Raw genomic sequence first — 24973 nt, 5'->3', positions numbered from 1 at the left:
AATTTTCCATACCTTGGCAGGTAAAAATGTTTATTCCTTCATGGGGAAAGCAAGACAATTTCAATGGACGAATTGGAAAAACTTTTACTTCAAAACAGAAAGGTTGACAAAAGTAGGGCCAAGTCATAGTAGACGTATTCTTAGGATATTAATAACATAGAGGAAGAATAACCCAACAGAAAATAAGATCAAAGAAATTCTTTCCTTTTAGTTTTCATGCACATTGTAAAATCCGAACCTTGCCATGTCTCTTATTAGAAAATACAGTAAGTTTATGCATCAGTAACAAAGTCAGGACTTTGTAGAATTTTGCATTAATGTATCATTATCCAGGTTATATGTAAGTTCTTTTTGAAGTGCATTAATGATTTTGGAGTGAAATAAAAGATGAAATTGTGTTCTTTCCCCACAAATATTTTGTCTACTTTTTCTTATCAAAGAGCTGCAGGAAGAGTATTCATCTTTTCGTTCAGGTTCAAACAGCACTTACCCGTTGTGTTTTTAATAAGTTACTTCCATATCCTTAAGAGAAAGGTATCTTGGGTTTTTTTCCCTTGAAAAGTACATTTGGAAAAGAGTTAAATATCTCTGTCAAATTCTGTGCCACTCCCAAAGACTCGTGTCAAATTCCCAGAAAAATTTGTGACGGGGGCCTTTTCTCAGAAAACTAATGAGGGATGGGTGACAGAAGGCTTAAATAACCTTGTATAACAACTGAGCATGTACCCTTTTTTGAATTATCATATAATATTGCCCTGGTAATCCATTATCAGAATGCATGTATTGCGATATTTTCTTTTTGAGTGGTAAAGGTTTATTAGGTAAAGTGTTTATTTCCGTAGGAACGGAAATGACATAATTGAAAATAGTTTGATTCGCCCGATGTATAGACTGACATCCAGGACTACTTAGAGTTTGCTAGGGAAATTGTTTGCTGATAAAGTTATATTTTTAACCCATTTTATTTAGTTTAGAACTCAAGACAATATAGTTCTGTTCTAGGGCTTCTTGGTATTTTGTGTTTCACAATAACTCTGATCCTGGGCTCTGTTTGTTTGTTTCTGCTCTCTGTTCAGTAGTTACTATAGATTTAAGGTCCAGTCTGCAAGAAGTCTTTCTGAAATATATCAAATAGAAAATTCCTAATGAAATTCCTATAATTTTTGTTGAAAGTAAGGAATACAATAACATGAAAGGAGGTGAGTTGGTGCTAACTTAATGCTGAGCTTTTATAGTTGATACTTTAGTATTCTTTTTCTCAGATTGCTATTATTTAGTCATAGGCAGGCTTTAAAATTAATATTTTATATCTAGGTCTTATGATAGTTTTCAGTGCTACATTTCCTTCAGAAAGTTTCCACCTATTTTTCTTCTGGAATAAAATACAGAGTACAATGTTATATTATGTTGTATTTTATATTGACCCCAAAAACCCAAGAATGGGGAAGACTCTCTTGATGCTCTTGTCCTCTAGTCCACTAGAAGATTCAGAAGTGGAACTGTTCAAGGTAACTTAAATTTAGAGCACAATTCATAATTAATTTAGTGGTGTTCATTAAATACTTCTCACAGTATTGCACAATGTTGCAATTTCAGTTACAAAAGCAAGCTTACCCTACTTATGACCTGATTCTACACTCCTTGTGTAGGCAGCCTGAAGTCACCTTGATGGGATAGTTTTAAAGCTATCTGGAAAAATTAGTATTTAGAAAGATGGAGTACATGAGATGCAAAGAACATTGATCTAAGTATGTGATAAGTATCCTACATTATTGAGAACAATAATTATTGAATCACATGTAAAAACATGTCAACATATTTTAGTTGGGAATATTTTGGAGGGTCAAAAGTACAGTAGTCAGATGACAAGAGATTGCTCTATTGCTGAAAAGTGGCTGAGCAGGTTATATGCTTCTTAGTTTGTACAGTTGAGAAGGTTAATTTTTTTTGCTAATTTAAAAGATGAAAGAGAGACATTTGTGCAACAGATGATAGGTGTACAAAAGTTCATGTGTCTTTATTATTAAATTATTTTAGTTGAGTACTCTTACTGTAGGCTGGTACAAAGCCTGCTGTTCTATATAATCAAAGTGGGGTACCCATTTTTCTTTTGCCTGGTTTTATCTTGTCAGAGTAATGGCAACAATTACAATGGAGTAAAGAGTAGGGTCCTTCAGCTCTGCGTTGGGCAACATTGCACTCTGAAGTGGTATGCGTATCGCTGGCAGTACCCTTCCAAGTTTAGATATGTCTGATAGAAGAGTTTCAGCAGCTAGTGAAAATACACTTCAATAATAGTGTGTAAATAACTGTATTCCACACAAAATCTGAACGTATTTTTGTGCTAGATTAATTTGGGGGGCATCTAGAAGAGGAGAATGCTAAATGTTAAGCCCTCTTTGGTACTATTTATCTACTTTCTCAAGCTTTGATGTGTTTGAACTAGCTTGACATCACAGAGTTTGGTGGCTGTACACACACATATACAGAGAGCATTATCTTATACTTGGCATATATCAGAAATTATATATAACTATATATAAGAAAAATTATATATAGGAAAGTGTGTTCCCTGTCATGCTGAGATATTTTCTGTATTTAATGCACAGATTGCGCTAAGCATGTTTACATTAATGAATGAGTTTTGCAACATGGTGCTTTTTAGCTTTTAGGTGATTGTCCAACAGGTTAAAATATTTTAAGTAAATAATAATAAAAAGTAGTGCTCAATCAAATTACATGGGCCCCACATATAGTCTTACCGTATTAAAATACGTTTTACATTTTTAGTATTTTAGAAGGTGACAGCTTTGTGATGAAAACGGCTCGTCCTGATATGAGAGAAGCATTTTTATGGATAATTTGCAATGTATTTGACTGCCAGGAAAAACTTTAAAAGTGGGATTTAATTCAAGGAATGAGTTTAAACTCATGTTGCATTTGTTCCTCCTCCTCCTCTTCCTGTGGGAGTAGTCAGTATTCTGCCATGGCAGGGAACTGCATTTAGGATGTTAAGGAGTATATTTTACCCTATTACAGTTGTATGCCTTATTATCTCATCTCTTGGAAATGATACTTAAGTTTACTGTCTTGTGAACATTAAAAAGCACTGACATGACAGAGTCTGAAGAAAGAAAAAAATCCCAGGCTTCTTACCAACAGTATTATGCATCCGTAAAAAGATCTCAATAAATTCCCTACTACTACTAAGTGGATTGAGAAAGCTTTATGTGGTTATTTAGGTATTAATATTATAAAAATTCTTCAGTGTTAGTATAAAATTTATTGCACCTAAGATGTCTTAGAAGAAAAAAATTAACTCAATATTGTGCACGTAATACACATTTACTTTTAAAGTTATTAACATTTAAAAAAGAAATACAAACTTTGTATTCAGATTTGTATACCATAATGAAGTACATCTGTTCTAATATTTCTTGCTAAGTTGGTACCTTAGTTGATAAGTATTGACTAAGAGCCATTTTTAAAGAATAGAGTCCATGATTAGTATATTAAAAGACACAGTGATAATGACCTAATGAAACCAAATAAACAATGGAGCATCAGATTGTCATGTAAATAGCTGCAGTGCTTACACATCTCTTCTTGTATTTTTTGCCATACTACATGCTTAAATCTTTGATAATCTCGCGAAGGCTTATGAAGCCACAGAGGAATTTGCAAATTTTCATATAATGAATCACGTGTGAGCACAGTATAAATTTACTAGATAGCATTTCTATTATGCTTGAATATTTTGGAACAGTGCTGTTTCCTATTTATTCCTTTTACACATACAGTAGGCATCTGGCTAAACATTGCAACTAGTGTTTCATGGTAGCTGTGAGTTTATTTTATTAACTGTGGGCACAGTGTTGTCACCGTGGTTAGTGAGAAATAGTAATTTTACATAGAAAATATGGCATTTTATGAGAACCTAATTTCTTATGCATCTGTATTACAACATACATTGATTTATTTGTGTGTATACATGTGTATAATATGTAATTTAATAACATACCCTAGCTAAAGAAGTCCTTCCTTAGCCAGGAACTGAGTTTTTAAAAGTGCTTAACTTTTAATGCAGGTGTTTAAATACCATTAGCAATAATACAATATTCAAAATAAAGCATATAAGTGAGTGTTTTGCTTAACTGTGGCCTAAACACTGAATCTCTATTGAAGCTATAAAACTTTCTATTGACTTCAAAACAAGTTTGACATCTGAAAGCACAGTCACAGGTTATGCACTGAGTCTGCATATGAAACTTCTGAATGTGGAATTTTATCTTAAAATACTTTTAATGGCATGCACTGAACTTATAAATCTGACTGAAAACTTAGGGAATGAAAAGGTTTCTTAATTCCTTGTTAATTTCTATTTTTGTTACTGTTAATAAAAAGAGCTTATATTCATTATATGATATGACATTTTATTTTCAAATTAAGTAAAAATTATATTATTTTATATCTTTGGAATATACGGAAAGATTTCTGGAACACTGTCTTAGTCACCTTATTTAGCATAGCAAGAATCCAGTTTCAAAGAATCTGGAAGCAGATTGTTCTCTCATACTAGAATCAGTGGCAAAAAAAAAAAAAAAGAAGAAGAATTTTTAAAAAATAGTGTAGGTTAAGCTGCACAAATATGAAGTTTTTGAATTGTATGAATTTCCTGTAGTTAGTAAAACTTTCACTAGACCTGAGTAATACGACGTCTGCCCAGTATAAAGAAATGCCAGTTATAAAAGGTACATTGAGTCTCAGAGCCAAGTACAGTTCTCAGAATGTTAACGCTCTTGTCAATTGAATTGTGTTGTGACTTTCTAGTTGATAAAGCTTTTACATCTTGTATACAACACAGCATGTTTTTGTATATTTTAAAATCAATTACTTCCTTCGGTCTTATGAGGCCACTTACATGACAAGAGACAGCCTACTCCTTAGTAGCTTGGCACATTTAGTTATTATGCTTTGCCAAAGGGGGCAAAGGTCTCTCTTAAGAAGCCAACTTCTTCTGATTACAAAATTGAATATGATTCATTGCCTATCTATCAGTATCCTTTTTTAAATCACAATGATTCATAGAGAGTAACGCCTACATTTAATATCATGAGATAGTTTTACAATATTGCCAGTGCAAGTTAGAGACATGTTGTTTGTTTCTGGTTTCCTCAAATCCCTCAAAACCAAAATGATCCAGATTTGAGCTCTACTAATGCAAGTAGGCATATCATAAATACAGATATATGATCTTTGCCCATTAGAATTCTGTAGACGTTTATTCTGATTTTTATATTGGCAATCCGATGATATCTTATTTTTCAGATTTTTATGCTTCTGGGTTTTTTTTTATTGTTCAATGGAACGAAATAACAATCATTTCTCTTTTGAAGAGTGGGAGGTATTTTTAAGACATTTTTGAACAAAAAGCATTGGAAGATAAGTCTTTCATCAGGATTAATTTTAGTTTCCATACATGGCGCCTCGCAAAGCATGGATTGCAGCTGCCTGTAACTAGAAAACTGCAGTTTTTCTGCTCAAGTCTTTCTAAGAACAATTTGAGGGTCCTTTCCCACAAACTTTGACTCTGAGTTAACAGGGCAGAAATTATCTTTACAGGTCAGTGTTCTGTCAGTCTTGTGACAGTAGTAGAACACTATCATTTCTATTGTAGTCAGTCTTTTACCACCAGGAGCCCAACACCCTGTCATTTCCAGAATTTTGTAGTTATGTTCTCCATGATTTTGAAGTGCTGTTCCTCTTAAATCTGAGCTGTCTGTCTACAAAGTTTTTCAGATATGTAAGTCAGTATTTCTTATACAACTATCTTTCATTGTCCAATATTTTCATTTTCTATTTAAGCTGGTTTTTGAGCACAGCCTTGCAATTGATTTCTTTTATATCCTGAAAAAACTTAGTTTCATCGATATCTATCCAGTATCAGAATGCAACAAACCCTACATTAAATAATTAAAATAGGATGGTAGAATTTGTAGCATATCTGAGTAGCCTGTGGCATTTTTGAGCTTGTTTCTCATTTGCATTTATATTTAGAATGGTTTATGTTGCTGCAAGGATATAAAATGCTGCTGTTTCAAATAAGAACCCAGGCCATTTACTATTTTGTGTGAATTCCATAGGCACAGAATAGAAAATATATTTTAAATTAAACAGCTCTATTATTCCCTGAATGGGCTTTTTTTTTTCTGTTTCTATTAACAGCTACCTCCTAAACATTGTAGTAAATTTTATGGACTGTGCTTTTAGTGATCATAGCTCGTAGTTATAATTCAGTTATAGGAATAAAATACATTTCCTACTGATTTATGAGTTGCTTGCTTTTGGCCTTTTCAAGTGTTTGGATTTACACCGTTTCTCAAGTTTCTTCTGATGTTTTACTGTGCAGCCTTGCTGAGAGGATGAATGGGTTGACTTTTTATTTGGCTTTTTGAAGGACCTCGGTGTCACTGTTCTCTGCAGCCCTTGCACAGTGCATCACTTGGATTTCTCAGCTTGGCTCTTAAGCCATCCAGTCTTCAACACTCCTCCTTGGTTTGCGTTGTGGAGATGTGACACAAACCTGCATCTGGTGGCAGCGTTTCAAGATGTTCCTGGGAGTATCTGGTTTGTTGTCACACCCTTAACATTCCACTCAGCCCCAGCTTATTGCTTTTTTTCTTTGCTATCAGAATTTTGGTCCTGTGCTGGTTCTGCAGGTTAGTACAGCAGACTGTAAAAGGAGACTTTCATAAGCTCATACCCCTCCCACTCAATGATTAACCCCTGAGGTGTGCTTGTTGGCTGCACCCTGCCACAGTGGTGATACATCCCTCCTCCTCTGCTTAAAGATGTAACAAAACCATTTTGTCTAGAACCACTAGGCTTGTTTTTATATGGAATGTTTATTCCCATTCTTTCAAAAGTATATTGTCTATGTGGCATCTTTTTGGTATTGTCAGGTATCTTTCCTAATAGACACATTCATTTTTGGGCCATGTTTAGATGGCTTGAGGGTTGGATCTGAGGAACAGAGAAGAAAATGTCATCCGTTGTCTTGATCTTGTGCTTGAAGTCAGGGCTGACGTTAAAAGCAGTGCACCAAATCATCTATGAACTTACTTCTTCCACTAAGTCACTTGTTACTATGGAGCTGATTTTGATGCTCAACATTTGCTAGAAGACACTAGGTATTTTCTTTGTTTTTACAGGTAAATTAAGGGGGGTGGGGAGCTTTAGTTTAGAGTTCTCTAATTGAAACAAATCCATAAAAGTTTTGTTCTTTTGTTCTGCAGTGAGCTCAATTTTCATTCCTGTAAATATTTTTGATAAATTCATACTTGAAAAGAAAAACAGCAGGTCTGCTGAGACAGTGGTACAAGCAGGAGTGTGCTTGACTCCAAGGTGCATGCAGAAGTACTTTCGTTCCTGCTACAATACACATTTCTAGTATAGGAATGCTGAAAGGCAATACTGAGTTTTCAAAAACCATTTGAATTTACAATACAAAACTTTGTCAGTACTTATTCTATCAGTTGTCTAAGTAAGCCTGGGTCCTTTTCTCACAATCATAGTGGTTTCTAATGTGTAGTTTGCTTGGAAAAAGACTGCTTTGGGTAACTACTTTAAGTCCTACCAATATATTGCTGTTCAGCGTACACATCATCACATAAACAAAACAATTTCTGCCCTGAATTATACCAATGTTTTGAATATGTGCATGGATAAAAAGAAAAAATCCTTTTTATCTCTGCTTTTTGGTAATGCAAACATAACAATACAAAATTCTGTGATGGAATTTTTAAAGCAAGTCTTTATAGCTTTTTGCTGTTACTTTTTTTTTCTTGCTGCAGTTTGAAGCTTACTGATTTTGTCACACACTGAATTGGGGGTATCAGCCAACAAGGCTCTTTTTATGTACTTTTTTGCTTGTTTGTTTGTTTAAGAGCATCACTGATTGTGTCAGCAGAGTTCTTGGAAAGAGGGTTTTTTTAGTTATGTTGTGCTCCCTCTGCTGACTCTGCAGCAACAGAACACAAAGTATTACGGGTCCTACATTATGGAGTGGTTGTTAGATTTAAGAACCTGCAGACCATACAGTAGTTGTTTTAATGTATTAAATGGGCTGTGTCCAAGAGCTTTGTGTCATTGTTTGAAATATAGAAAAAATTCACATACTTTGGTTTATCCAAAACCAAATTACCTTTATTTTATGCAAATGTTGTCTATTAGATAAAGTCCATTATAATGACAGATACTATGAATGAAAAATATATAATTTTCACGATTGAAAAAGGTGTCTCCTAAAGGCTTAAACTAGGCTTAAACTTCATTGTACTCAGACATAATCAGGAATATTAAAAATTTGTAGGGTTATACCATCGCTGCTGAAGAAGATTGTCATTTTAATGATAACACAGAGAATGGGGGAGGGAAGATAATATTCTTTCGCTGGACAAGCGGAGAACTGAGGCAAAAGTCTAAATAGTAGCATCTTTTTTTTTTTTTCCCCCAGGCAAAAGTAAATGCAGTAAGATGATGCAATTTTCTCTAAATAACCAGAAGAACAATGAATAGGACAGAGTGATACCATTTTTCCAAGTCTTACTAGAACTGATGACCATCTCCACCTTCCAGAGATATCAGTTAATCACTTTCTGAACCCAATGTATCACCAGACCCTATGCTTCACATTTAGGACCTGAAAACAGCACTGATGAAAATGTTGGCTTGAACTACTTGTCCATTGCCACATAGAATTTCTGTGTCAGAGGCAATGAAAGAACTGAGCTATTGAAAGGGGAATGCAATTGTTTTATCACAAGACTGTCCTTTCTCTTCTTATAGTCCTTTTGCAGCATTCTCTTCTAACAGATCAATGAAGGTCTTTAATTCAGTGGATGTGGTGCCGTCATTTATGGTAGATGTGTTTTTGCAAGGCACACATAAAACATTTTCTTGTTCCTCTTAAGTAGATAAATAAATTAAATATATGGGGATATCAAGCTGACCCTTCACCATTTCTAAATTTTTCTTAAAAGCTAGGAATGGTTATGTGATCTTTACCATCTTATATATGACATTATTTCAGAGATGGTCTCAGCCTGCTTTAATTAAATTAATTGTCAAAAGTCCCATTAAGTTCTGCAGCACTTGCATATGAGTTTACTTCACAAACTCTGACACATTTATACATAAGATGAAATTCAAACTATTCCATGAAATATGTTTTAATTAAAAAAAAAAACCCAATATTTACATCATGTATATATTTGTCCATATTTATACCTGTGCATGTAGTATAATTATACCATCGCCTTGATTTTAGTAATGTTTCAAAGCTGAGAGGCTTTAACTATTTTTTTTTCTTCTGATTTTCTCTAACTCGCATGAGGTTAGGATGTTTTGATTGCTTCATTAAATACCTCTAGGGTCATATTTTGGTAGTTTTGTCTGGAAAGAGCGTGTCTAGAATGTAGTGCAACAGGCCTTTCAGGTTAACTGAGCACAGGTAGTGTTTATGGTAAAGAGTAGCTTGTGATCCAAGATGTTTTTCATACCATGGTAATCTCTTTATGTTATATTTTATGTTTTCCTAATATAAAAAATGCACTGAATAACTTTCTTAGGAATTGGAAATCAATTCAATTTGCAATTGCTACTGAATGAAGTAACTTAATGATATGATAGTTCTCACAATCAGCAGCAGATTAACTAACTGTAAGCTGTCACTATGGCTGATAGTCAATAGAGACGTGTATCAGATGAGTTCATGTGCCTTCTTTTACTTCCTTGTAGATAATAGTTAGCAATTGGCTACATGAGATTAAATGCAAGTAAAGGGAGTTATAACAACTGGTTTAATATCTCAATGTTTAATGTTATCTCAGTAGCATTCTCTTTTTCACTTCTGGTCTTCTTGATGGTTAAATGTTATAGCACATTCATCTGACTTTATGTGAATAATATCTCTGCTACTATTCTGCATAGTCTTTTGCTGGCTGAGAATGATTTTTGCACATGAAAATCTTTTTAACCAATATGTTAGTTATGTTTTTCTTACCTGGATCTCACATGAGCATGTGTAAGTTTTATGAAAGAATTCTGAAGTAGTCTGTTGATTGGACTTATGCTTTGGATGTTTTGGTGGTGTGGTTTTTTTTTTTAAAGCCATGAAAAGACTACAATTAATTTTTTTTTTTTTTCCCCCCCAGAGGGAAATGTTGGCATTCATCTTTTGTGGGGAGGGAAAAAGACAAAATACACAGCAGAAATCAAGTAAAGTTACATGCAAAATAGAAATATTTGTAAACTAATTATTAAACATAGGAACAGTTTTCACATTTTAGTTTTCAATAATGCAAGAATAAAACTGGCACATAAAAGGTTTTCTTCATTCTAGTATTTATAATATAAATTAGTCTGAACAGTAAAATTTATTTTGTTTTCAGTGTAATAGCAAATTTTATCAAATTGAACAGGATATCCATAACTTGACTAAGACTTAGCAGTCATATGTGAAGATTCGAACTTTAAAACTGTAATGAAATACTTTGATTTTTATATCCAAAACCTGAGCAAATCTGAAAATTCTCATAATTCAGAAATGCTTATGAATAATATTAATCTGGGATCACTGACGCCTAGCTGTTTTGTTGTATACATAAATGTTATAATATGCATCGTGTTATCCAGAAATAGAAAAAGCACAAAACAGCTGTCTTGTGATTAGTTTGATTAGTTTGACCTTAGATATTCTTACAGTACAGAATCTATTGCATTGACATCTTCAAGATTCCTTTAGCAACTTTGAATTTACTGGCATCTTTGAAAAACAGCTGTTGATTGATATATCTGTATACCAGGTGACATTGCTGCCTTATTTTTTTTTTTAACCAAACAAATCAGAAATATGTGTATAATAAGAGAAAGTCAAACATTTTAGTCCTTTTGTTGTCATTAAATATAGTAAGAAAATAATCCTTTACCGCCTCTTTGCACAGACGTTGTAGTAAGTAGTAGAAATATAGTCCCTACAGCTGGGAACACACAGAATTTGCTTTATTTTATACAGCAATGAGGAAAGCCAAGATTAGGTAGAAGCCACGTGTTCTCCATTTCTCCCCACGTAGACACACAGGCATATAAATACCCATCTTGTCCTGTCTTGTGGTGCTGTTGTTGGAGAATGTTACATCCCTCAGAAGAGATGTACGTTGTTAACTGTGAGGCCTGAGAGACAAAACGTTTCTCAGCTGTGGTTAGATTAAAAGTCTATGTTCATGAGCCCTCCTAGGTTCGTGCGGGACTGGGAGTGGAAATTAAATTTCATGGAAATCATACAGAGCTAAGGCCTCATCAATTTAGATTTACAATATAGCCAAAGTTAACTGTTTTCAATGGAAGGAAAGCAGTTAAAAATGTACATGCAAACCTTTTTTTTGTGTGGAGGAAATCCTATCTACTTAAGGCATTTCACCATGTCAGAACCTTATACTTTAACAGAAGACTTTGGATATACACCCTTGTGTATATACGTGTATGTGTACATGTGTAGTATCATTGCTAGGTACCTTTGTGGACATCTTAGATGAAACTATAATATAGACAACATAACAATTTTTCAAAACTAGAAGTAGACATTTTTTGTAGTGGAACGATTTAGCAAAGCCTTTTTAGTTGCCTGAAGATCAGAAGAACTGATATTACTAGTCATGGGCAGTTAACCTCTGGAAGGGGTGGAGTTTATAGGCTTTTGCTCAAAGAATTGTAAATGGCTGCTGATTCCGGATTTTATTACCTTAGAGCAGAAATATGAGTAGGATAAAATGGAATTACTTTGTGACCTGTAGTAGCTGATAGGTGCAGCCACAATTCCCTGTTTTTCCTCTTCAGTGTAATCTTGGCATTTTTATTTCCTCTATTCCCAGCATACAGAACGTGTGTGTGATGTGAACAGATGCACAGAAAAAAAACCAATTAGTAAGGAAAAAACCATGCATGAAACACAATCATCCCCCATATTAAGTGATTGTTAAAATGACAGATTACTTTTTATTTATTTATTTTTATTTTGCTTCTTCTAAAACTTAATAAAAATCTAAAACATCACAGTTCTAGGCTAGAAATACTTTTACCATGAAACTGCTCTGGCATTATTGGTAGACTTTGCTGAAACAAGTTAGCTGTGCTGACTATGAAAACAAAATTCCTGCTAAAGAATTACTATACCCTCTTAGCTTTTGGAGTTTGTGCCTAGCAAGCCAGACCTCTGGACTTACATGCTTCTCCAAGTCCTTCTAAGCTGTAGTATATCTGTACATAGTGAATTTCATGCACGCGCTGTGTTATAATGATTCAGGAGTTTCATAGAATTAATCACTTTATACATAATCAAATTCTCCAAAACATCACAGTCATTTACTGTGTCATAAAGTGACATATAGACTAGCTTTAATTTGCTGTTTAACTCACAGTGGTTTGCAAACTGAAGCCTTTTAAATTGAAAATACAAAGTGATAACGCCTCAAGATTGAGAGAATATTTCTATAGAGGTTTTATGGATGGTGCAGGAAAACTGTTTAATTTTAACACCTGCTTTGTGTATAATACAAAAATTGAGATCAGTGGCAAATGACTAAGTATCTCTCTATTCAGTGAGTGACTTAAGCTTGCGCTTGCCTTGAAGCATGTACTCAAGCCTCTTCAGCTGCTTCTTTAGTGCAGTGGAGGTGTCTGTGCAAGGGCAGTTGTCAGTATGAGTCCTCCTGCCTTCCGATGACATGGTTGCCTGCAGTTGTTTCTTGGCCACACACTAACCTTGTGGGTGCACCTGCGCATATGGAGTCCTATGGACTCCACAGGATGAACTTGGGCTATAACCGGGACCATGCCTGTCGGCATCCTTCTTCTTCACCCTTGAGGCAGCTCTCCAGATACAAAGTGGACATAACTCTCAATGTCACTTGCTTAAAGGAATATAAGCCAATGTTTAAATTTTAGATGTCTGTTGATTTTATTTTTTTAAAGATGTGTGGTTAATTACAAAAATAGACTCTTAAGAAGGAGTCTATTCTATTTTATTGCTTTATTTGGAAATCTCTTTACAGAAGACGGTTCCCAGTGTTTATGGCCAGGGATTTGCACTTCATGCTTACAGAAAAATTGACTATTTGGAAGATACTATATAACACCAAGGTACTCTGACAACCTATAATGTACTTTCACCGGATAATTTTCCACTTATGGTAGTTAGAAATTCTGTTGTTTACTAGTAGGCAGATCTTACTTTCATTAAGGATAACATGACATTCTATATCCCATCCAATGGCTCAAGCCTTTGGGAAGGTAGGCAGCTGGCTGACCATTAGGGTAACCTTGCCAACAGCTCACCCTTAAACACTGTTTGCTTTACAGGACTCTACTTTATCAGTCACGTAGTAATAGGAGTGGCAGTATGAAGGAGCTATAGGTTCCTCTTTTGTTCTACTAGGGGCAGCTGTTATGTTGTGCAGCATGGGATACAGCAGCATCTCTTTTGTTCCCACTGCAGTGAAAATTTCTTATCTGAAATTTAAGAATAAGAACAGTATCTTACAACCTTTGTTGTCAATTTTCAAGGTAGAAGAACTAAAGGGTTGTGCTGCAAGTCCTAAAAAGCTGAAGAATGATGGTGACTTTCCTGAGGGAAGATTAAGAGAACTGTAACCATTTCTAGCCATTACTACCTTAGCACTTCAGCATAGTTGATGGGGAAGACAGTCACTGTTTTACTTACCTGTAGGCCTGTCAAAACAAAGGATGATCTCAAAATTATAGAGCAGGTCTGTTCCATTATATTCATTTTGCAACAACAGTTTTGGCAGTGTGACAGAGTAGTTTTGATTCAAAGTAGATCAAATCAAAGTTCCTGTTATCTAGAGGTTAAAGGCTACTTACTTGATTGGGTCTAAAGTCCAAATTAAACAGCCAAAGTGACCAAGTTATTTTAGTTCCATAACATCTAGTCTATTTTTAGATTAGAATGTTCTTTTTATAAATCATGGAAAATGACATGGAAAAATCATGGAAAAAGACAGACCCTAGTTATAAAACAGTAAGTGTTTTACACTTGCTGTTACTTACAAACTTTTCATAGTTGAAGTATGTCTAAATCAAGGATTTTGGTTCAGCTGTCAGAACAGGACTCGGAAGAACATATCTCAATCTAAATTCACTTGATTTGCTGAAGATTTTTGCAGATTGAAGCTTTTTATTTGTTTACTACTTTCAAGATCTGCACAAATACATATGGAATTTGGAAAGTCATAAATTAAATTTCCTTGAGCCTTCGGTTTAAGACTCTAGGATAAAACTTTTGACATACTTGAACGACTAAAGTTTTTTAGATATTTCTGGTTATTTGGAAGAAAATCACCACTATTTAATACCAACTACTTTTTTTTTTTCCTTAATATAAAAAACCTTAAGATTTTCAGGCACTTGGGAAGAATGATGATTAGAATTTGCAAAACTGAAAAATTAATTGTGGAAGACTTCTAATTCTATTCATATGCATGCTATTGAGAGGTGCAATTAAAGTCAGTGTTATCTGTCTGTTTAAAAAGAAAAAAGAATTTTTTTTCCCAGTTATGCTGCTTTAATTTCACATCACTGTTGTTTGTTTGTTTGTCTTAATGACTTGCATGCTTCCTAAAGCACATAAATGTTCTATAAAACATACTATTAAAATGCAATTGTATTTCATCTGGCCGTTCATAATTATTTAGGTGGTTATTTTTCCCATATATGTTTTTGTCAGTTATTCATCTAACTGAACCACTGTTCTGTGAGCCCACTAGTTGTCTCTGCTGCCTTTTGAAGTACAGATCAGGTCAGTTCAGTCTAGTAGCATACTTAAGACAGCCATTCTGTTCTAAGGCTGGCCTGAGCCCTGGATGCCAGCAAATCTCATTGATTTGCTTCTATGACATGAGATGTCAGAGCCTTCCTAAGAAGAACTTCAAAGCTGGGTTAGCTGCCCAGTGTTATCAATGCAATGTTACTATACAGCCTAATGCATTATATGGTGACAAACTGAAGCCAAATGATAGATGGGGCCTAAACATTCCCCTAAAACCTGCACCTGATTTGTGAGTTTGCATCTCAACCCTTTGGACATGAGACACTTGGAACTCAGCTTGGGCCCGAACTCATTACAGAGATAACTAGCTTCTTTTAAAATGTCTTTTCTCTTTGTATTTTCAGGAATTACAATGGTTGACACAGAAATGCCGTTTTGGCCCATTAATTTTGGAATTAGTCCAGTGGATCTGTCTGCGATGGATGATCATACACATTCCTTTGACATAAAGCCATTTACCACTGTTGATTTTTCAAGCATTTCTTCACCGCACTATGAAGATATTCCTCTTGCAAGAACTGATCAGACAAGCATTGATTATAAATATGATATCAAGCTCCAGGACTGCCAAAGTATGCTTTTAATTTTTTTAGTATTTCCTTCATGTTCACATTTGCTTCGTTCTCTGGAAAGTGTACTATCAGCAAAAGGATTTAGAAGTATTCGGATGCCTAGATGCTGGTATCCTGTGTCATCAGAGATGTCCATGAGATATTCTTGCAGGGCAGATAGAAAAGATAGAATACATATAGCAGACCTTGACCCTTCCAGAGCAGCAGTTGGAGATTAGGCAAGGTATCATAAAGTATCCAAAATGACATTAAACACTTTTTATTAGACACATGAACCCCACCATTTGTTTCTGAAACCTTCAGTTTCCTGTTCATGTATCTTGTGTGTAAATTGTCCTTTGAAGTTCTGTGCACACAATGCAGAATAAATATCCTGGATGTTAAAAAATGCCCCAGCATACATAGCGCATTAATTATTAATATGTGTAGCTTTTACCTTCCAAACTAAGAAACTGATGGAGTAGAAATATTGGCTACATCTGAGTCACAACGTTGGCGTAACTTTTATCAGTGTTCCTAATGCAGGCATAACCTTGGAGCTTCATGGGCTAGTATTATTTATATACTATGAAAAATGCCCCTCTTTCATCAGTTACAGTAAAAAAAATTACACAGAACTCTCCTTTTAAGAAAGGAAATGACTTATTCTTAAATAAGTTGTTACTGCATTCCTGCTCAAAGTAGGAATGTCAGGTTGCTGTACCTGGAACTTTTTTAAAGATCCACTTAGCCTAGTTAGATCTGACATCACTTTTGTTTGTAGGAATGTGTACAGGAATTCTTTCAGGGAATTCTTGCTAGGAAAATTGTGGTATTTAATTTTGGTTGTACAGAGAAGCAGGTGCTGTGTACTTCTGGGTTACTTATGAAATGAATTAAAAGACATGTTTCCCACTAGTAATTTATTTTTCTTTTGTTTACTTAGAAATGTCCATAACACTTTAATAACAAGCTAGAGAGTGCAGTAGAGTTTAGGTAGGATAAATCCTTTTCGTCTTTACTTAGATAATTTTCCACTGTTCTTTTTTCTTCCTAGTTTATATAGGAAAGAAAACTTTCTAGTTTGTATAGTGTAGCCAGCCTGGAAAAGAAAAACATTCACCTTATTGTAATACTATGTCTGTTACATCACTCCTGAGACATGATCTGATGTAATGTTACAGTGTCAAATGTCACAGCTTTCTTCTATGACCAGTAATGATTGATTTAAAGAGATCACATTTGGTTGGTTGAGCTTGTTCAATATTACAAATTGCTCTCTTAATTAGAAACTTTCAGAAGAGAAAATTAATCTCTAACCTGTATCCAAAGTTGAACAGCGTTCCCCAGGAGAGCGCTAAATTTCTTTAAATATCCAATATTATATTATCCTATATATATTATCCAATAATATATTATTCAACATATAGGTCTGTTAGATACTTAAATATTTGGTTTAGACTAGATTAGAAACTCCAGTCCATCTCCCTGCAGTAGTTCTGAACACCTTAAAGTAATACAACCAGATTAGATACTGAGAAAAGTAAGGCCTTTCAAGTATGAGGTCTCCATATGTAAATTCTTAATATCCCTATCTTCAAATCATTCCACACCACAGAGCTGAAAACTGAATCTGTAATACACTTTCTACATCAGAATCTGCCTCTTCAAGGTTTTCCAGCCTATATACTGCCAGTGAGATAGCTGCGTACAGCTTACATCCCTTTACACCCTTTGTTTACTACTCGTTTTGTGTTATGAAACAGACCTATGAATCTGTCTCTGTTTACTGTGATTGCTTGTGATTACTCCTTGCTGCTTCTTCTTCTTCTAGATATTTAATTATACTTTGAGTTTATCATTTGAATCTTCTCCATACACAGGTGCAATCAAAATGGAGCCTCCTTCCCCACCCTATTTTTCAGAAAAAGTTCAGTTGTACAATAAACCTCATGAGGAGTCTTCCAACTCCCTTATGGCTATTGAATGCCGTGTGTGTGGGGACAAGGCCTCTGGATTTCATTATGGTGTGCATGCATGCGAGGGTTGTAAGGTAAGTTGTCACAAATGTATTTTTTCTCAAGTAAGATTTGATACTATTTTCATCTGAATAAGCACTGGGTAAAATCAGAGATCTGTGCTTTTTAAAAAAAGTTTTAGGTCTTTACGTAAATTGTTCCACATACACTGCATATACTTTATGACTTAATAAGTAGGAGTTTTTTAAAATATAATTTTCTCTTTTTTATCATTCCTGTTACTGATCATTCCTGTTACTAATCTATTCAAATTTTTTATGCATGTCTTCTACTTTTGTCAATTATGCAATTATATTTCATTCCTGCTGTCTTGGAGGTCACTTGCAGAATCTGAATTCATAGAACGCAGCAAAAGCAGACTCATGCCCAACTCCAAAGCTCAATACTCTGAGCAATTTAAAATTTAGACTCTCTTATTCTGATTGATTAGAGTTTCTTTACCCAATTTACACACTTCTAGGTGACTACAGAAAAGTCTAATGGTATTATAGAATGTAGCTTTCTGCTTTAAAACTCCATACCGTTGGTTTTTTTATGTCAGTGATATTTAGTGTTTATAACACATGAAGGACAAATGAATGGTGTAAAAATTGACTATCCTCAAGAATGAGAAAAGAAATGCCAGAGAAAGACATTAATAATAATTCATTGAGTTCAAAGAAAAATATTACAGTTTAATGTGAAATTCCCATTTTCTCTGTTTTCAATATCTTGAGGAAAATAACTAATAGGAAAGACCCAATGCAGAGCTTAAATAAAATTTGTAGCACTGAATTAGGAACACACGTAAAGCAATAAGTATGCTGTTGATTACTTAAATTACAGTGAATTATATAAATAAGAGTTGGCATTATGCTTTCATTGTTATTATTCACTGTGAGGAAAAATTGTTACAAGGAACGAATGATGATAAATTTGGATAAACTTTATTAATTGATTATGAGTGATCTGAGAAAGCTTCTTTAAACTGTAAAAAGGCAGAATTGTGAATTTCCATAATGATTTCTCTCTTTATAAGACTTCATAAGACTTCTGTGCAATAATTTCCATGAGTTTAGCACCAAGTTTTTGGATTTTTCATGTGCCAATGTACTTTGCAAACTTGTAATATCCAAACAATGGAGATAAACTAGAAAATAAAACAACCTAGAAAATAGAACCCAGAAATAAATATTCCAAAATTTGTTCAACACTTTGCAAAAACAAAGAAATAGAATAGATGAAAAAATATAAATTATCTTTAAGCACTCAGGCTCAAAAAGGAAAATAAATATTTGAAATAGAACAAAAGAATACTTAGTTGGGAAAGAAAATTTACACAAAGAGATAACCCATAACCTTTTTTATTTACTTGAGATCAAACTGCTGCTGGCAGAATTTTTGGTTTGTTGTGATTTATAAAAAAATTGCCTACATTGGCAGTGAACTTTAAATTTTGAAAATTTCGTGTTCACTTTATAACAAATTGTCCAATGAGCAGTGGAACAAATGGAGCTTTGCTTCCTTTGGCACAGTGTTCTTCATGCTCAGCACGTCTGTAGAGCTCTCAACTTACGTCCCTAGTGTCCTTTAAACCCCATTGATTCCCATAAGCTTCCTCAGCTATTTGAGATTTTTAGCCCTCTGTCAAACTAGGTTGAAAATGACTAATAAGATCAGAACAGGAGCGCACTGATAAGCAGGCAATATGATCACATGAGCCTTGCTTCCTTTGGAAATCTGTCTAAACCAAAGTTAGGTTCAGTGTGTATACAGAAAGGCGCTTTGTGTGTATAGAGTGAGACTGGCAGTTTCTTGCATCCTTTTACATGTTTTTCTGTTTACTTCAGGGCTTTTTTCGAAGAACAATCAGATTAAAGCTAATTTATGACAGGTGTGATCTTAATTGCCGCATCCATAAGAAAAGCAGAAATAAATGTCAATACTGCAGATTTCAGAAATGCCTCGCTGTTGGAATGTCACATAATGGTAAGTGCACACAGCATATTTTAAAACAATAATGTTTCATCTGAAAGATAACATGAAATGTTAATATGATTACTGAATGTGGTGCTTTAACATCTAGAGTCTTCTGTTTCTTTACACTAGGCAGTTTAGAAATACGTATCAGAGAGATTGCCTCTGAGTTTAGGAGACTATGTATACGATTGGAGATTACTTTAAATATAAAAATCAGATAGGTAGAGATCTGCACTTATCAATATAATACATAATATAACATATGAGTTGGTTTTACTCTCCATCCTTCTTGCTCATTACACTGTTGGTTGTTCTTCCTGAACATGCTCCTAGTGTAATTGTTATTTTTCAGTTCATTTTCTTATTTTCTGACAAGACTCTTTTGCATACTGTAGCTCAATATGCCTTTCCTGTAAGCGGAAAACTTAATTTAATTATCAAAAATGGACTAGAGAATTTACTGAAACTTTGTGAAAAATAACAACTAGAATTTGATGCATAGGACACTTACCGAGGACTGTGTTAGCATCACTAACTTAACACTTCCTCATACTAGAACACAACATACTTTAAATGAATGGGCCAGACCCTGTACTGTTATAAAAAAAAAAAAAAGTCGTCCTCCTTCCTAGGATACCCATCTGGGCGTAGATTCCCATGTGTGGTAAGTGGGAGCGTAGTGTTTCTTAGCGTGCCCATTCAGCTGTCGGCCTCTCATCATATAGTGTGTGTAGCTGTGATTCCAGTGTAATGCACACTGTCTGACCTCCCCACCATCCAGAGGTGAATATCCCCTCCCATCTGTGAACTGTAATCAGCGTTTCCATTTTGAATATGTTGTAGTCTTAGATTGCAAAGGTGTTTGGAATTGTGTATGGTTCTGTGATTGCCTTCTTTACAGTAGGTAAGCAGATAGCATTAAGCATATCATGATACTGCTCTCCTGCACAGAATTTAGAAGGAAGTCCCTCTGAACTTTAAAATTAACATATCGATTCATGTGGAAATACTTACTTGCGAATGTTTGGACAGAAGGACATAATGAAGATTCTTTGCTGCCTTGCTTTGGCAAAGTTGAGTAAAAACAGGAATTAAATGTCATAACATAGAGACTTATGTAATTCTAAGGGTAAAGAATTGCAAACATGACTGGGAAAATAATTTCTCTGTGGTTTTTTTAGAACTTTCATTATTTTCAATATAAAAAATGAGTGTACTGTCCCCAAGAGGAAAGCTTAACTGTGGTTTGCAAAGTTAATACATGCAGTGAATGTAAATTGGTATGGGAAATGTTTTGCTAATAGAAAATATGGTTTTCAAGTTCCTGGGATGCAACAGTAACGCTTAAAAGTAAATCTAATTTTGAAATGCTACTGTGGGTATTTGTAATTCAGGAGGTTTTATTATTATTATTATTTTCAAGGTGCATGCCAAATTCTCTCATAACCTAGCAACACAGCTTCCAATTATGTCAATGGGAACCATGTGCAGTTCTATCAAGAAGAGGAAGGCCAAGACCGTTCTCTCTGGCTTAGTAACATAAAGGGCCCCAGAAATATTTTCAAAATTAACATTTCACCTGCCATTTTTTCCTGTTCAGCCACTGCCAAGGCAGAAGCTGTGGCACCAGCAGGAGCCATGGTTATGGGAGTCGGGGGGAGGCATAGAGAGGAGGGGGAAAGGGCAAACCCATTTGTCCCAGGGCTTGAAGGAACACTTTCATTTGCTCTCACCACGAGTTCACCTAACAGGGAGTTAGTAGTGTTTGTATTCAAGTATTGGCTTCTACATTTGCCTTTTTTGCCCACTCTGGTTACATTACATTTCATGAAACAACACCCTAATTCCTTCACCATTTATAAACAAAAAAATCTATAAAAAAGAACTACATTTCGCCTTTGAAGACACAGGCCTGTATAAAGAAGCATGCAGAAATGCAACACTGGATGTTGTCAATGACACTGAGACACATTTTTATGTTACATCTACAGATTAAAGTTCATCCGTTTGGGTAGTGAAATTATCTGAATTTTAAATGCTTGGAATCAGAATGTGGATTATTTGTGCCTGAGGGTTCCAATCTATGATTGTCTTTGCATAGATATATTATTGCAAAATGAATAGGGTACTTACAAAAACGGGGAATGCAAGGAGACACTTAGCAGCTACAGCCACATTTTTTCACGTATAAATGTTACATACCACTTGGCTGAAGGTTAAAAAAGACAGTAGTGTTCTCATGCTTCGAATATTGTTTTCCTTTCCTTCTCTAGCCACAGTGCTGCTCTGTGTTTAACCCTTAACTGCTCAGATTGTATTCTGAAGTACAGTAAGCAGAAGCTTGGTTCTTTTATTTTAGAAATTTCATTGATTTTTTTTTTTTCTCTTCTACTATATATAAAACCAACTACTGTAATGGGGAAAAGAGCACACATGGCAATATGTCTTTATGATCAGTTCTGGGAGCAGTGAATTGCTCAATCTGGGCACATACCTCCAGTAAACTGAGAGAGGTATCTGCCCTGGCTCTATCTTGTGTTTTCTAGTGTAAGAAACTGTGTTAATAGTCTATTTGGGGACTTGTTTATGCTCAAAAATAATCTAGACAGTCAGAAGAGTGCTCTACAGAACAGTCTATAAGCAATCGTAGTGACTTCCCCAAGCCATAAAATGTGGCATAAGGATAAATATTCTAGTTTTTCCACACAAAGGCAAAGAATATAATGTAGCATGTAGTGTCTTACTATATTCACTGTTGGTTTTATATCACTGACATTTGGAGAATACTGTAAATACAAGTAAAAGAAATAACTGCCAAAGGAAAGAGAGAGAGAGATCGTAAGTTCCAGCTGCAGGCACGTGCCCAAACTTGCACAATCTTCTATTACTGTGAAAGAAATTGCCATCTGAACCCCTTCCACCCTTGCAGCATGAGCAGAGAGCCATAGTTCCAGATCTCTTATGCCAGCTCACTGGCTTGTCCCTGCCCTTCCCGTCCCTACAGATCCTGCCTTGATCCACTTCCCAGGCTCCCAGGAGATAAGGAAGCGGGGCCTGCTGTGAGGGTAGATGGAAGAGAGAAAAGGTAGAGTAGCAAGGAGGATAAGTGGTCCAGGGAAATAGAAGATGAGGTCAGGGTCACAGGAGGGAGGTGGAGAAAGAAGCAGAAAAGGGAGAAGATCGTGCCACCCAGCCTTGAAATTTTCCTCAACCACCAGAAATGCTGTGAACTCTTATCCACCCTGTGAACTCTCCTTTTTCCACCCTAACCTCTGTAAGTATCATCAATCCCTTCTACTTCTCCTCTCACCCAAAATCCCACTTTCCAAATTCCTTCCATAAACCTCCTGGTGCTTGACCTCTCCCTGACTTTTGTCTCAGTCCCCTGAAAATGACAACGACAATGACTTCTCCAAAAGGAAATGACTAGGCTAGTACCACAAAATTGAATTTTGCCCCAAATTTTGCTTGCAATGCTAATAAACATTGAACAGAATCTGCTGCAACTAATACAATATTTATCAAATATATTCTAAACATTAAAAAAAATATTTTAAAACTATCCTTTTGCCTATCAAATTATAAGAGAGTAATGTTTGGTTCAGAACTCTCGTAACTTTATGTTGTTAACGAATTGCTATATTTAAAATATACATTTGAGTCCTGATCACCTTTTGATTGGGAAACTTTATTCTCATAATTAATGAATTACATCAGAAATCTTCCAAGACACATATTTTCATGAAATAGGGACAGTGTTTAAAAGTGGATCATGAAAGATCCACTGCAATTAATCTATCCTACAAACACACATTTAGAAAGAAACAAACATATGTGGAAATTATAGATTGCTAATAAATATACAATCCATACAAAAATAAAGATGCATAACAAACTTTACCCCAGGCACAGTTTTCACACACTAAACATGAGAAAATATTATGAGATTCCTGACAGATTTCATTATTACCAAATTATTTTATGTAAAAGTCTGATATTGTGATGGCAGGCAACAAGATACACCCTAAGGATTTATATAGTACAGAAACCAGTAAGATCTGATTTCCATTCTTAGTGAAGTCAATTCATGTATTTAGAAGAAGACTTGGTCCTATCTGCTAAATGCAAACTCTGCTAATATTAGTGGCTGTTTTGCTGAACTGATAGACATGTGATCCGATAGCTGGCAATCCTGCCCAAGTGGGCTGTTAAACCAAGGATGGCTGGTTTAGGCCAGTAAGAGATAACCCCCACTATACCGCTTTGATTAGCTAATCAGCTAGTGCATTCTTTGATAACAACGGGTAGTTTGGACTGATTTGACATTGATGTAATAGCTTTCTGTGCTATGAGTAAGCTTGCTTTGTTACATCTAACTCAATTCTGAACGCAGTATGCAAGCATTCAAGAATAGAAGTTAGTGTTTATAACCTAGTTTACCATATAACCACATATGTGCTAATTTTCTTTCAAAGTAATCTCCTCGGCATTTTAACAGACTTGCTATATAATTCAATGTTAACTTAGGCAGTAGTACTTATTTCTTCTGTTGTTTGTGGGGTTTTTTCCTTTTTCATTTACACAAAAGGAATTTTAAATAATCTTTTTTAAAAAAGAAACCGGGAATCTGATCTTCGTAGAAAAGTTAGCATCATAAGGCCCCGTGCCAAACCTATGCCAAATATTCCTTAAAAATGTATGGCAAATTTCTATGCAGCTTTAATCATGCATCATTTGATATAGTCTTCCTCCGCGTCTTTGGGCTTTAACTCCAAAACAGATTGTACATAAGGGTGCTTGCATTCATAAAATTTAGCACAGTGAAGACAATGCTCTGATTTGACATTAATGTTCACAGTGGTTTTTGACAGTATAAATAAAAATTATACAAATTCTCAAACACATGGGAAAAAAAACTTAAATATGATTCCAACAAGGAAGAGTACTGAAACAAATAGCAAAGTAATAAATAATATTTGGGGTTTATAGCACTTTTCATGCAGAGATCTCAAAGCACTTTTCAGGAAAATAAGTATCACCATCACAAGCAAAATAAAAATAAATGTTAAGTTAAAGAAGGCATCTACTCTAGAACTGTTAACAGTAAATGAAATATTAACAGCGTGATGAACTTCAATGCAATCTGTAAATTAATGCAAGTAATTTTATATTAGAAGCACTAATATAAAATTATTAGAAGCTTATAACACATGCCTACTTTGCAAAGGTAATTTGGTATCCTTTGTTGGGGATAGATAAGCACACCAGAAATGTGATTCTGGAACACCCTTAGTCAATCTTATTTTCCATTAAAAAAATAAACACAGTGTAAGTTATCATTTATTATAAATTCTACACCAGTGTTATTGTAAACTTTTAACAGAGAACTATCAACAATATGTTGTTTAGCAATACGAAATTGCTAGCACAAATACTCTAACTTACTTTCCAAGAGGCTTTTGGACAGGAGATGAGACTATGTGCAGGAATCAGGGTATAGGATAAGGGGCATATTTAGAAAA

At 34.8% G+C, this 24973-nt stretch overlaps 1 protein-coding gene across 3 annotated transcripts in view; it reads left to right on the top strand.

The window, feature by feature from the left end:
- Positions 1-24973, top strand: part of PPARG (peroxisome proliferator activated receptor gamma) — a 62505-nt gene that overhangs the window by 18534 nt on the left and 18998 nt on the right. For all 3 annotated transcript variants that reach the window (XM_076345980.1, XM_076345981.1, XM_076345982.1), the window contains exons 2-4: positions 15247-15474; positions 17337-17506; positions 19322-19460. In XM_076345980.1, coding sequence (XP_076202095.1) covers positions 15255-15474; positions 17337-17506; positions 19322-19460 — 529 coding nt within the window. In that variant the 5' untranslated portion in view covers positions 15247-15254. The remainder of the gene's footprint in view (positions 1-15246; positions 15475-17336; positions 17507-19321; positions 19461-24973) is intronic.

Source organism: Aptenodytes patagonicus, chromosome 8 (assembly GCF_965638725.1).
Source record: "Aptenodytes patagonicus chromosome 8, bAptPat1.pri.cur, whole genome shotgun sequence".
Lineage (NCBI taxonomy): Eukaryota > Metazoa > Chordata > Aves > Sphenisciformes > Spheniscidae > Aptenodytes > Aptenodytes patagonicus.
Note: the sequence above shows the minus strand (reverse complement) of the source record. Positions and strands in the feature narration are given on the sequence as shown.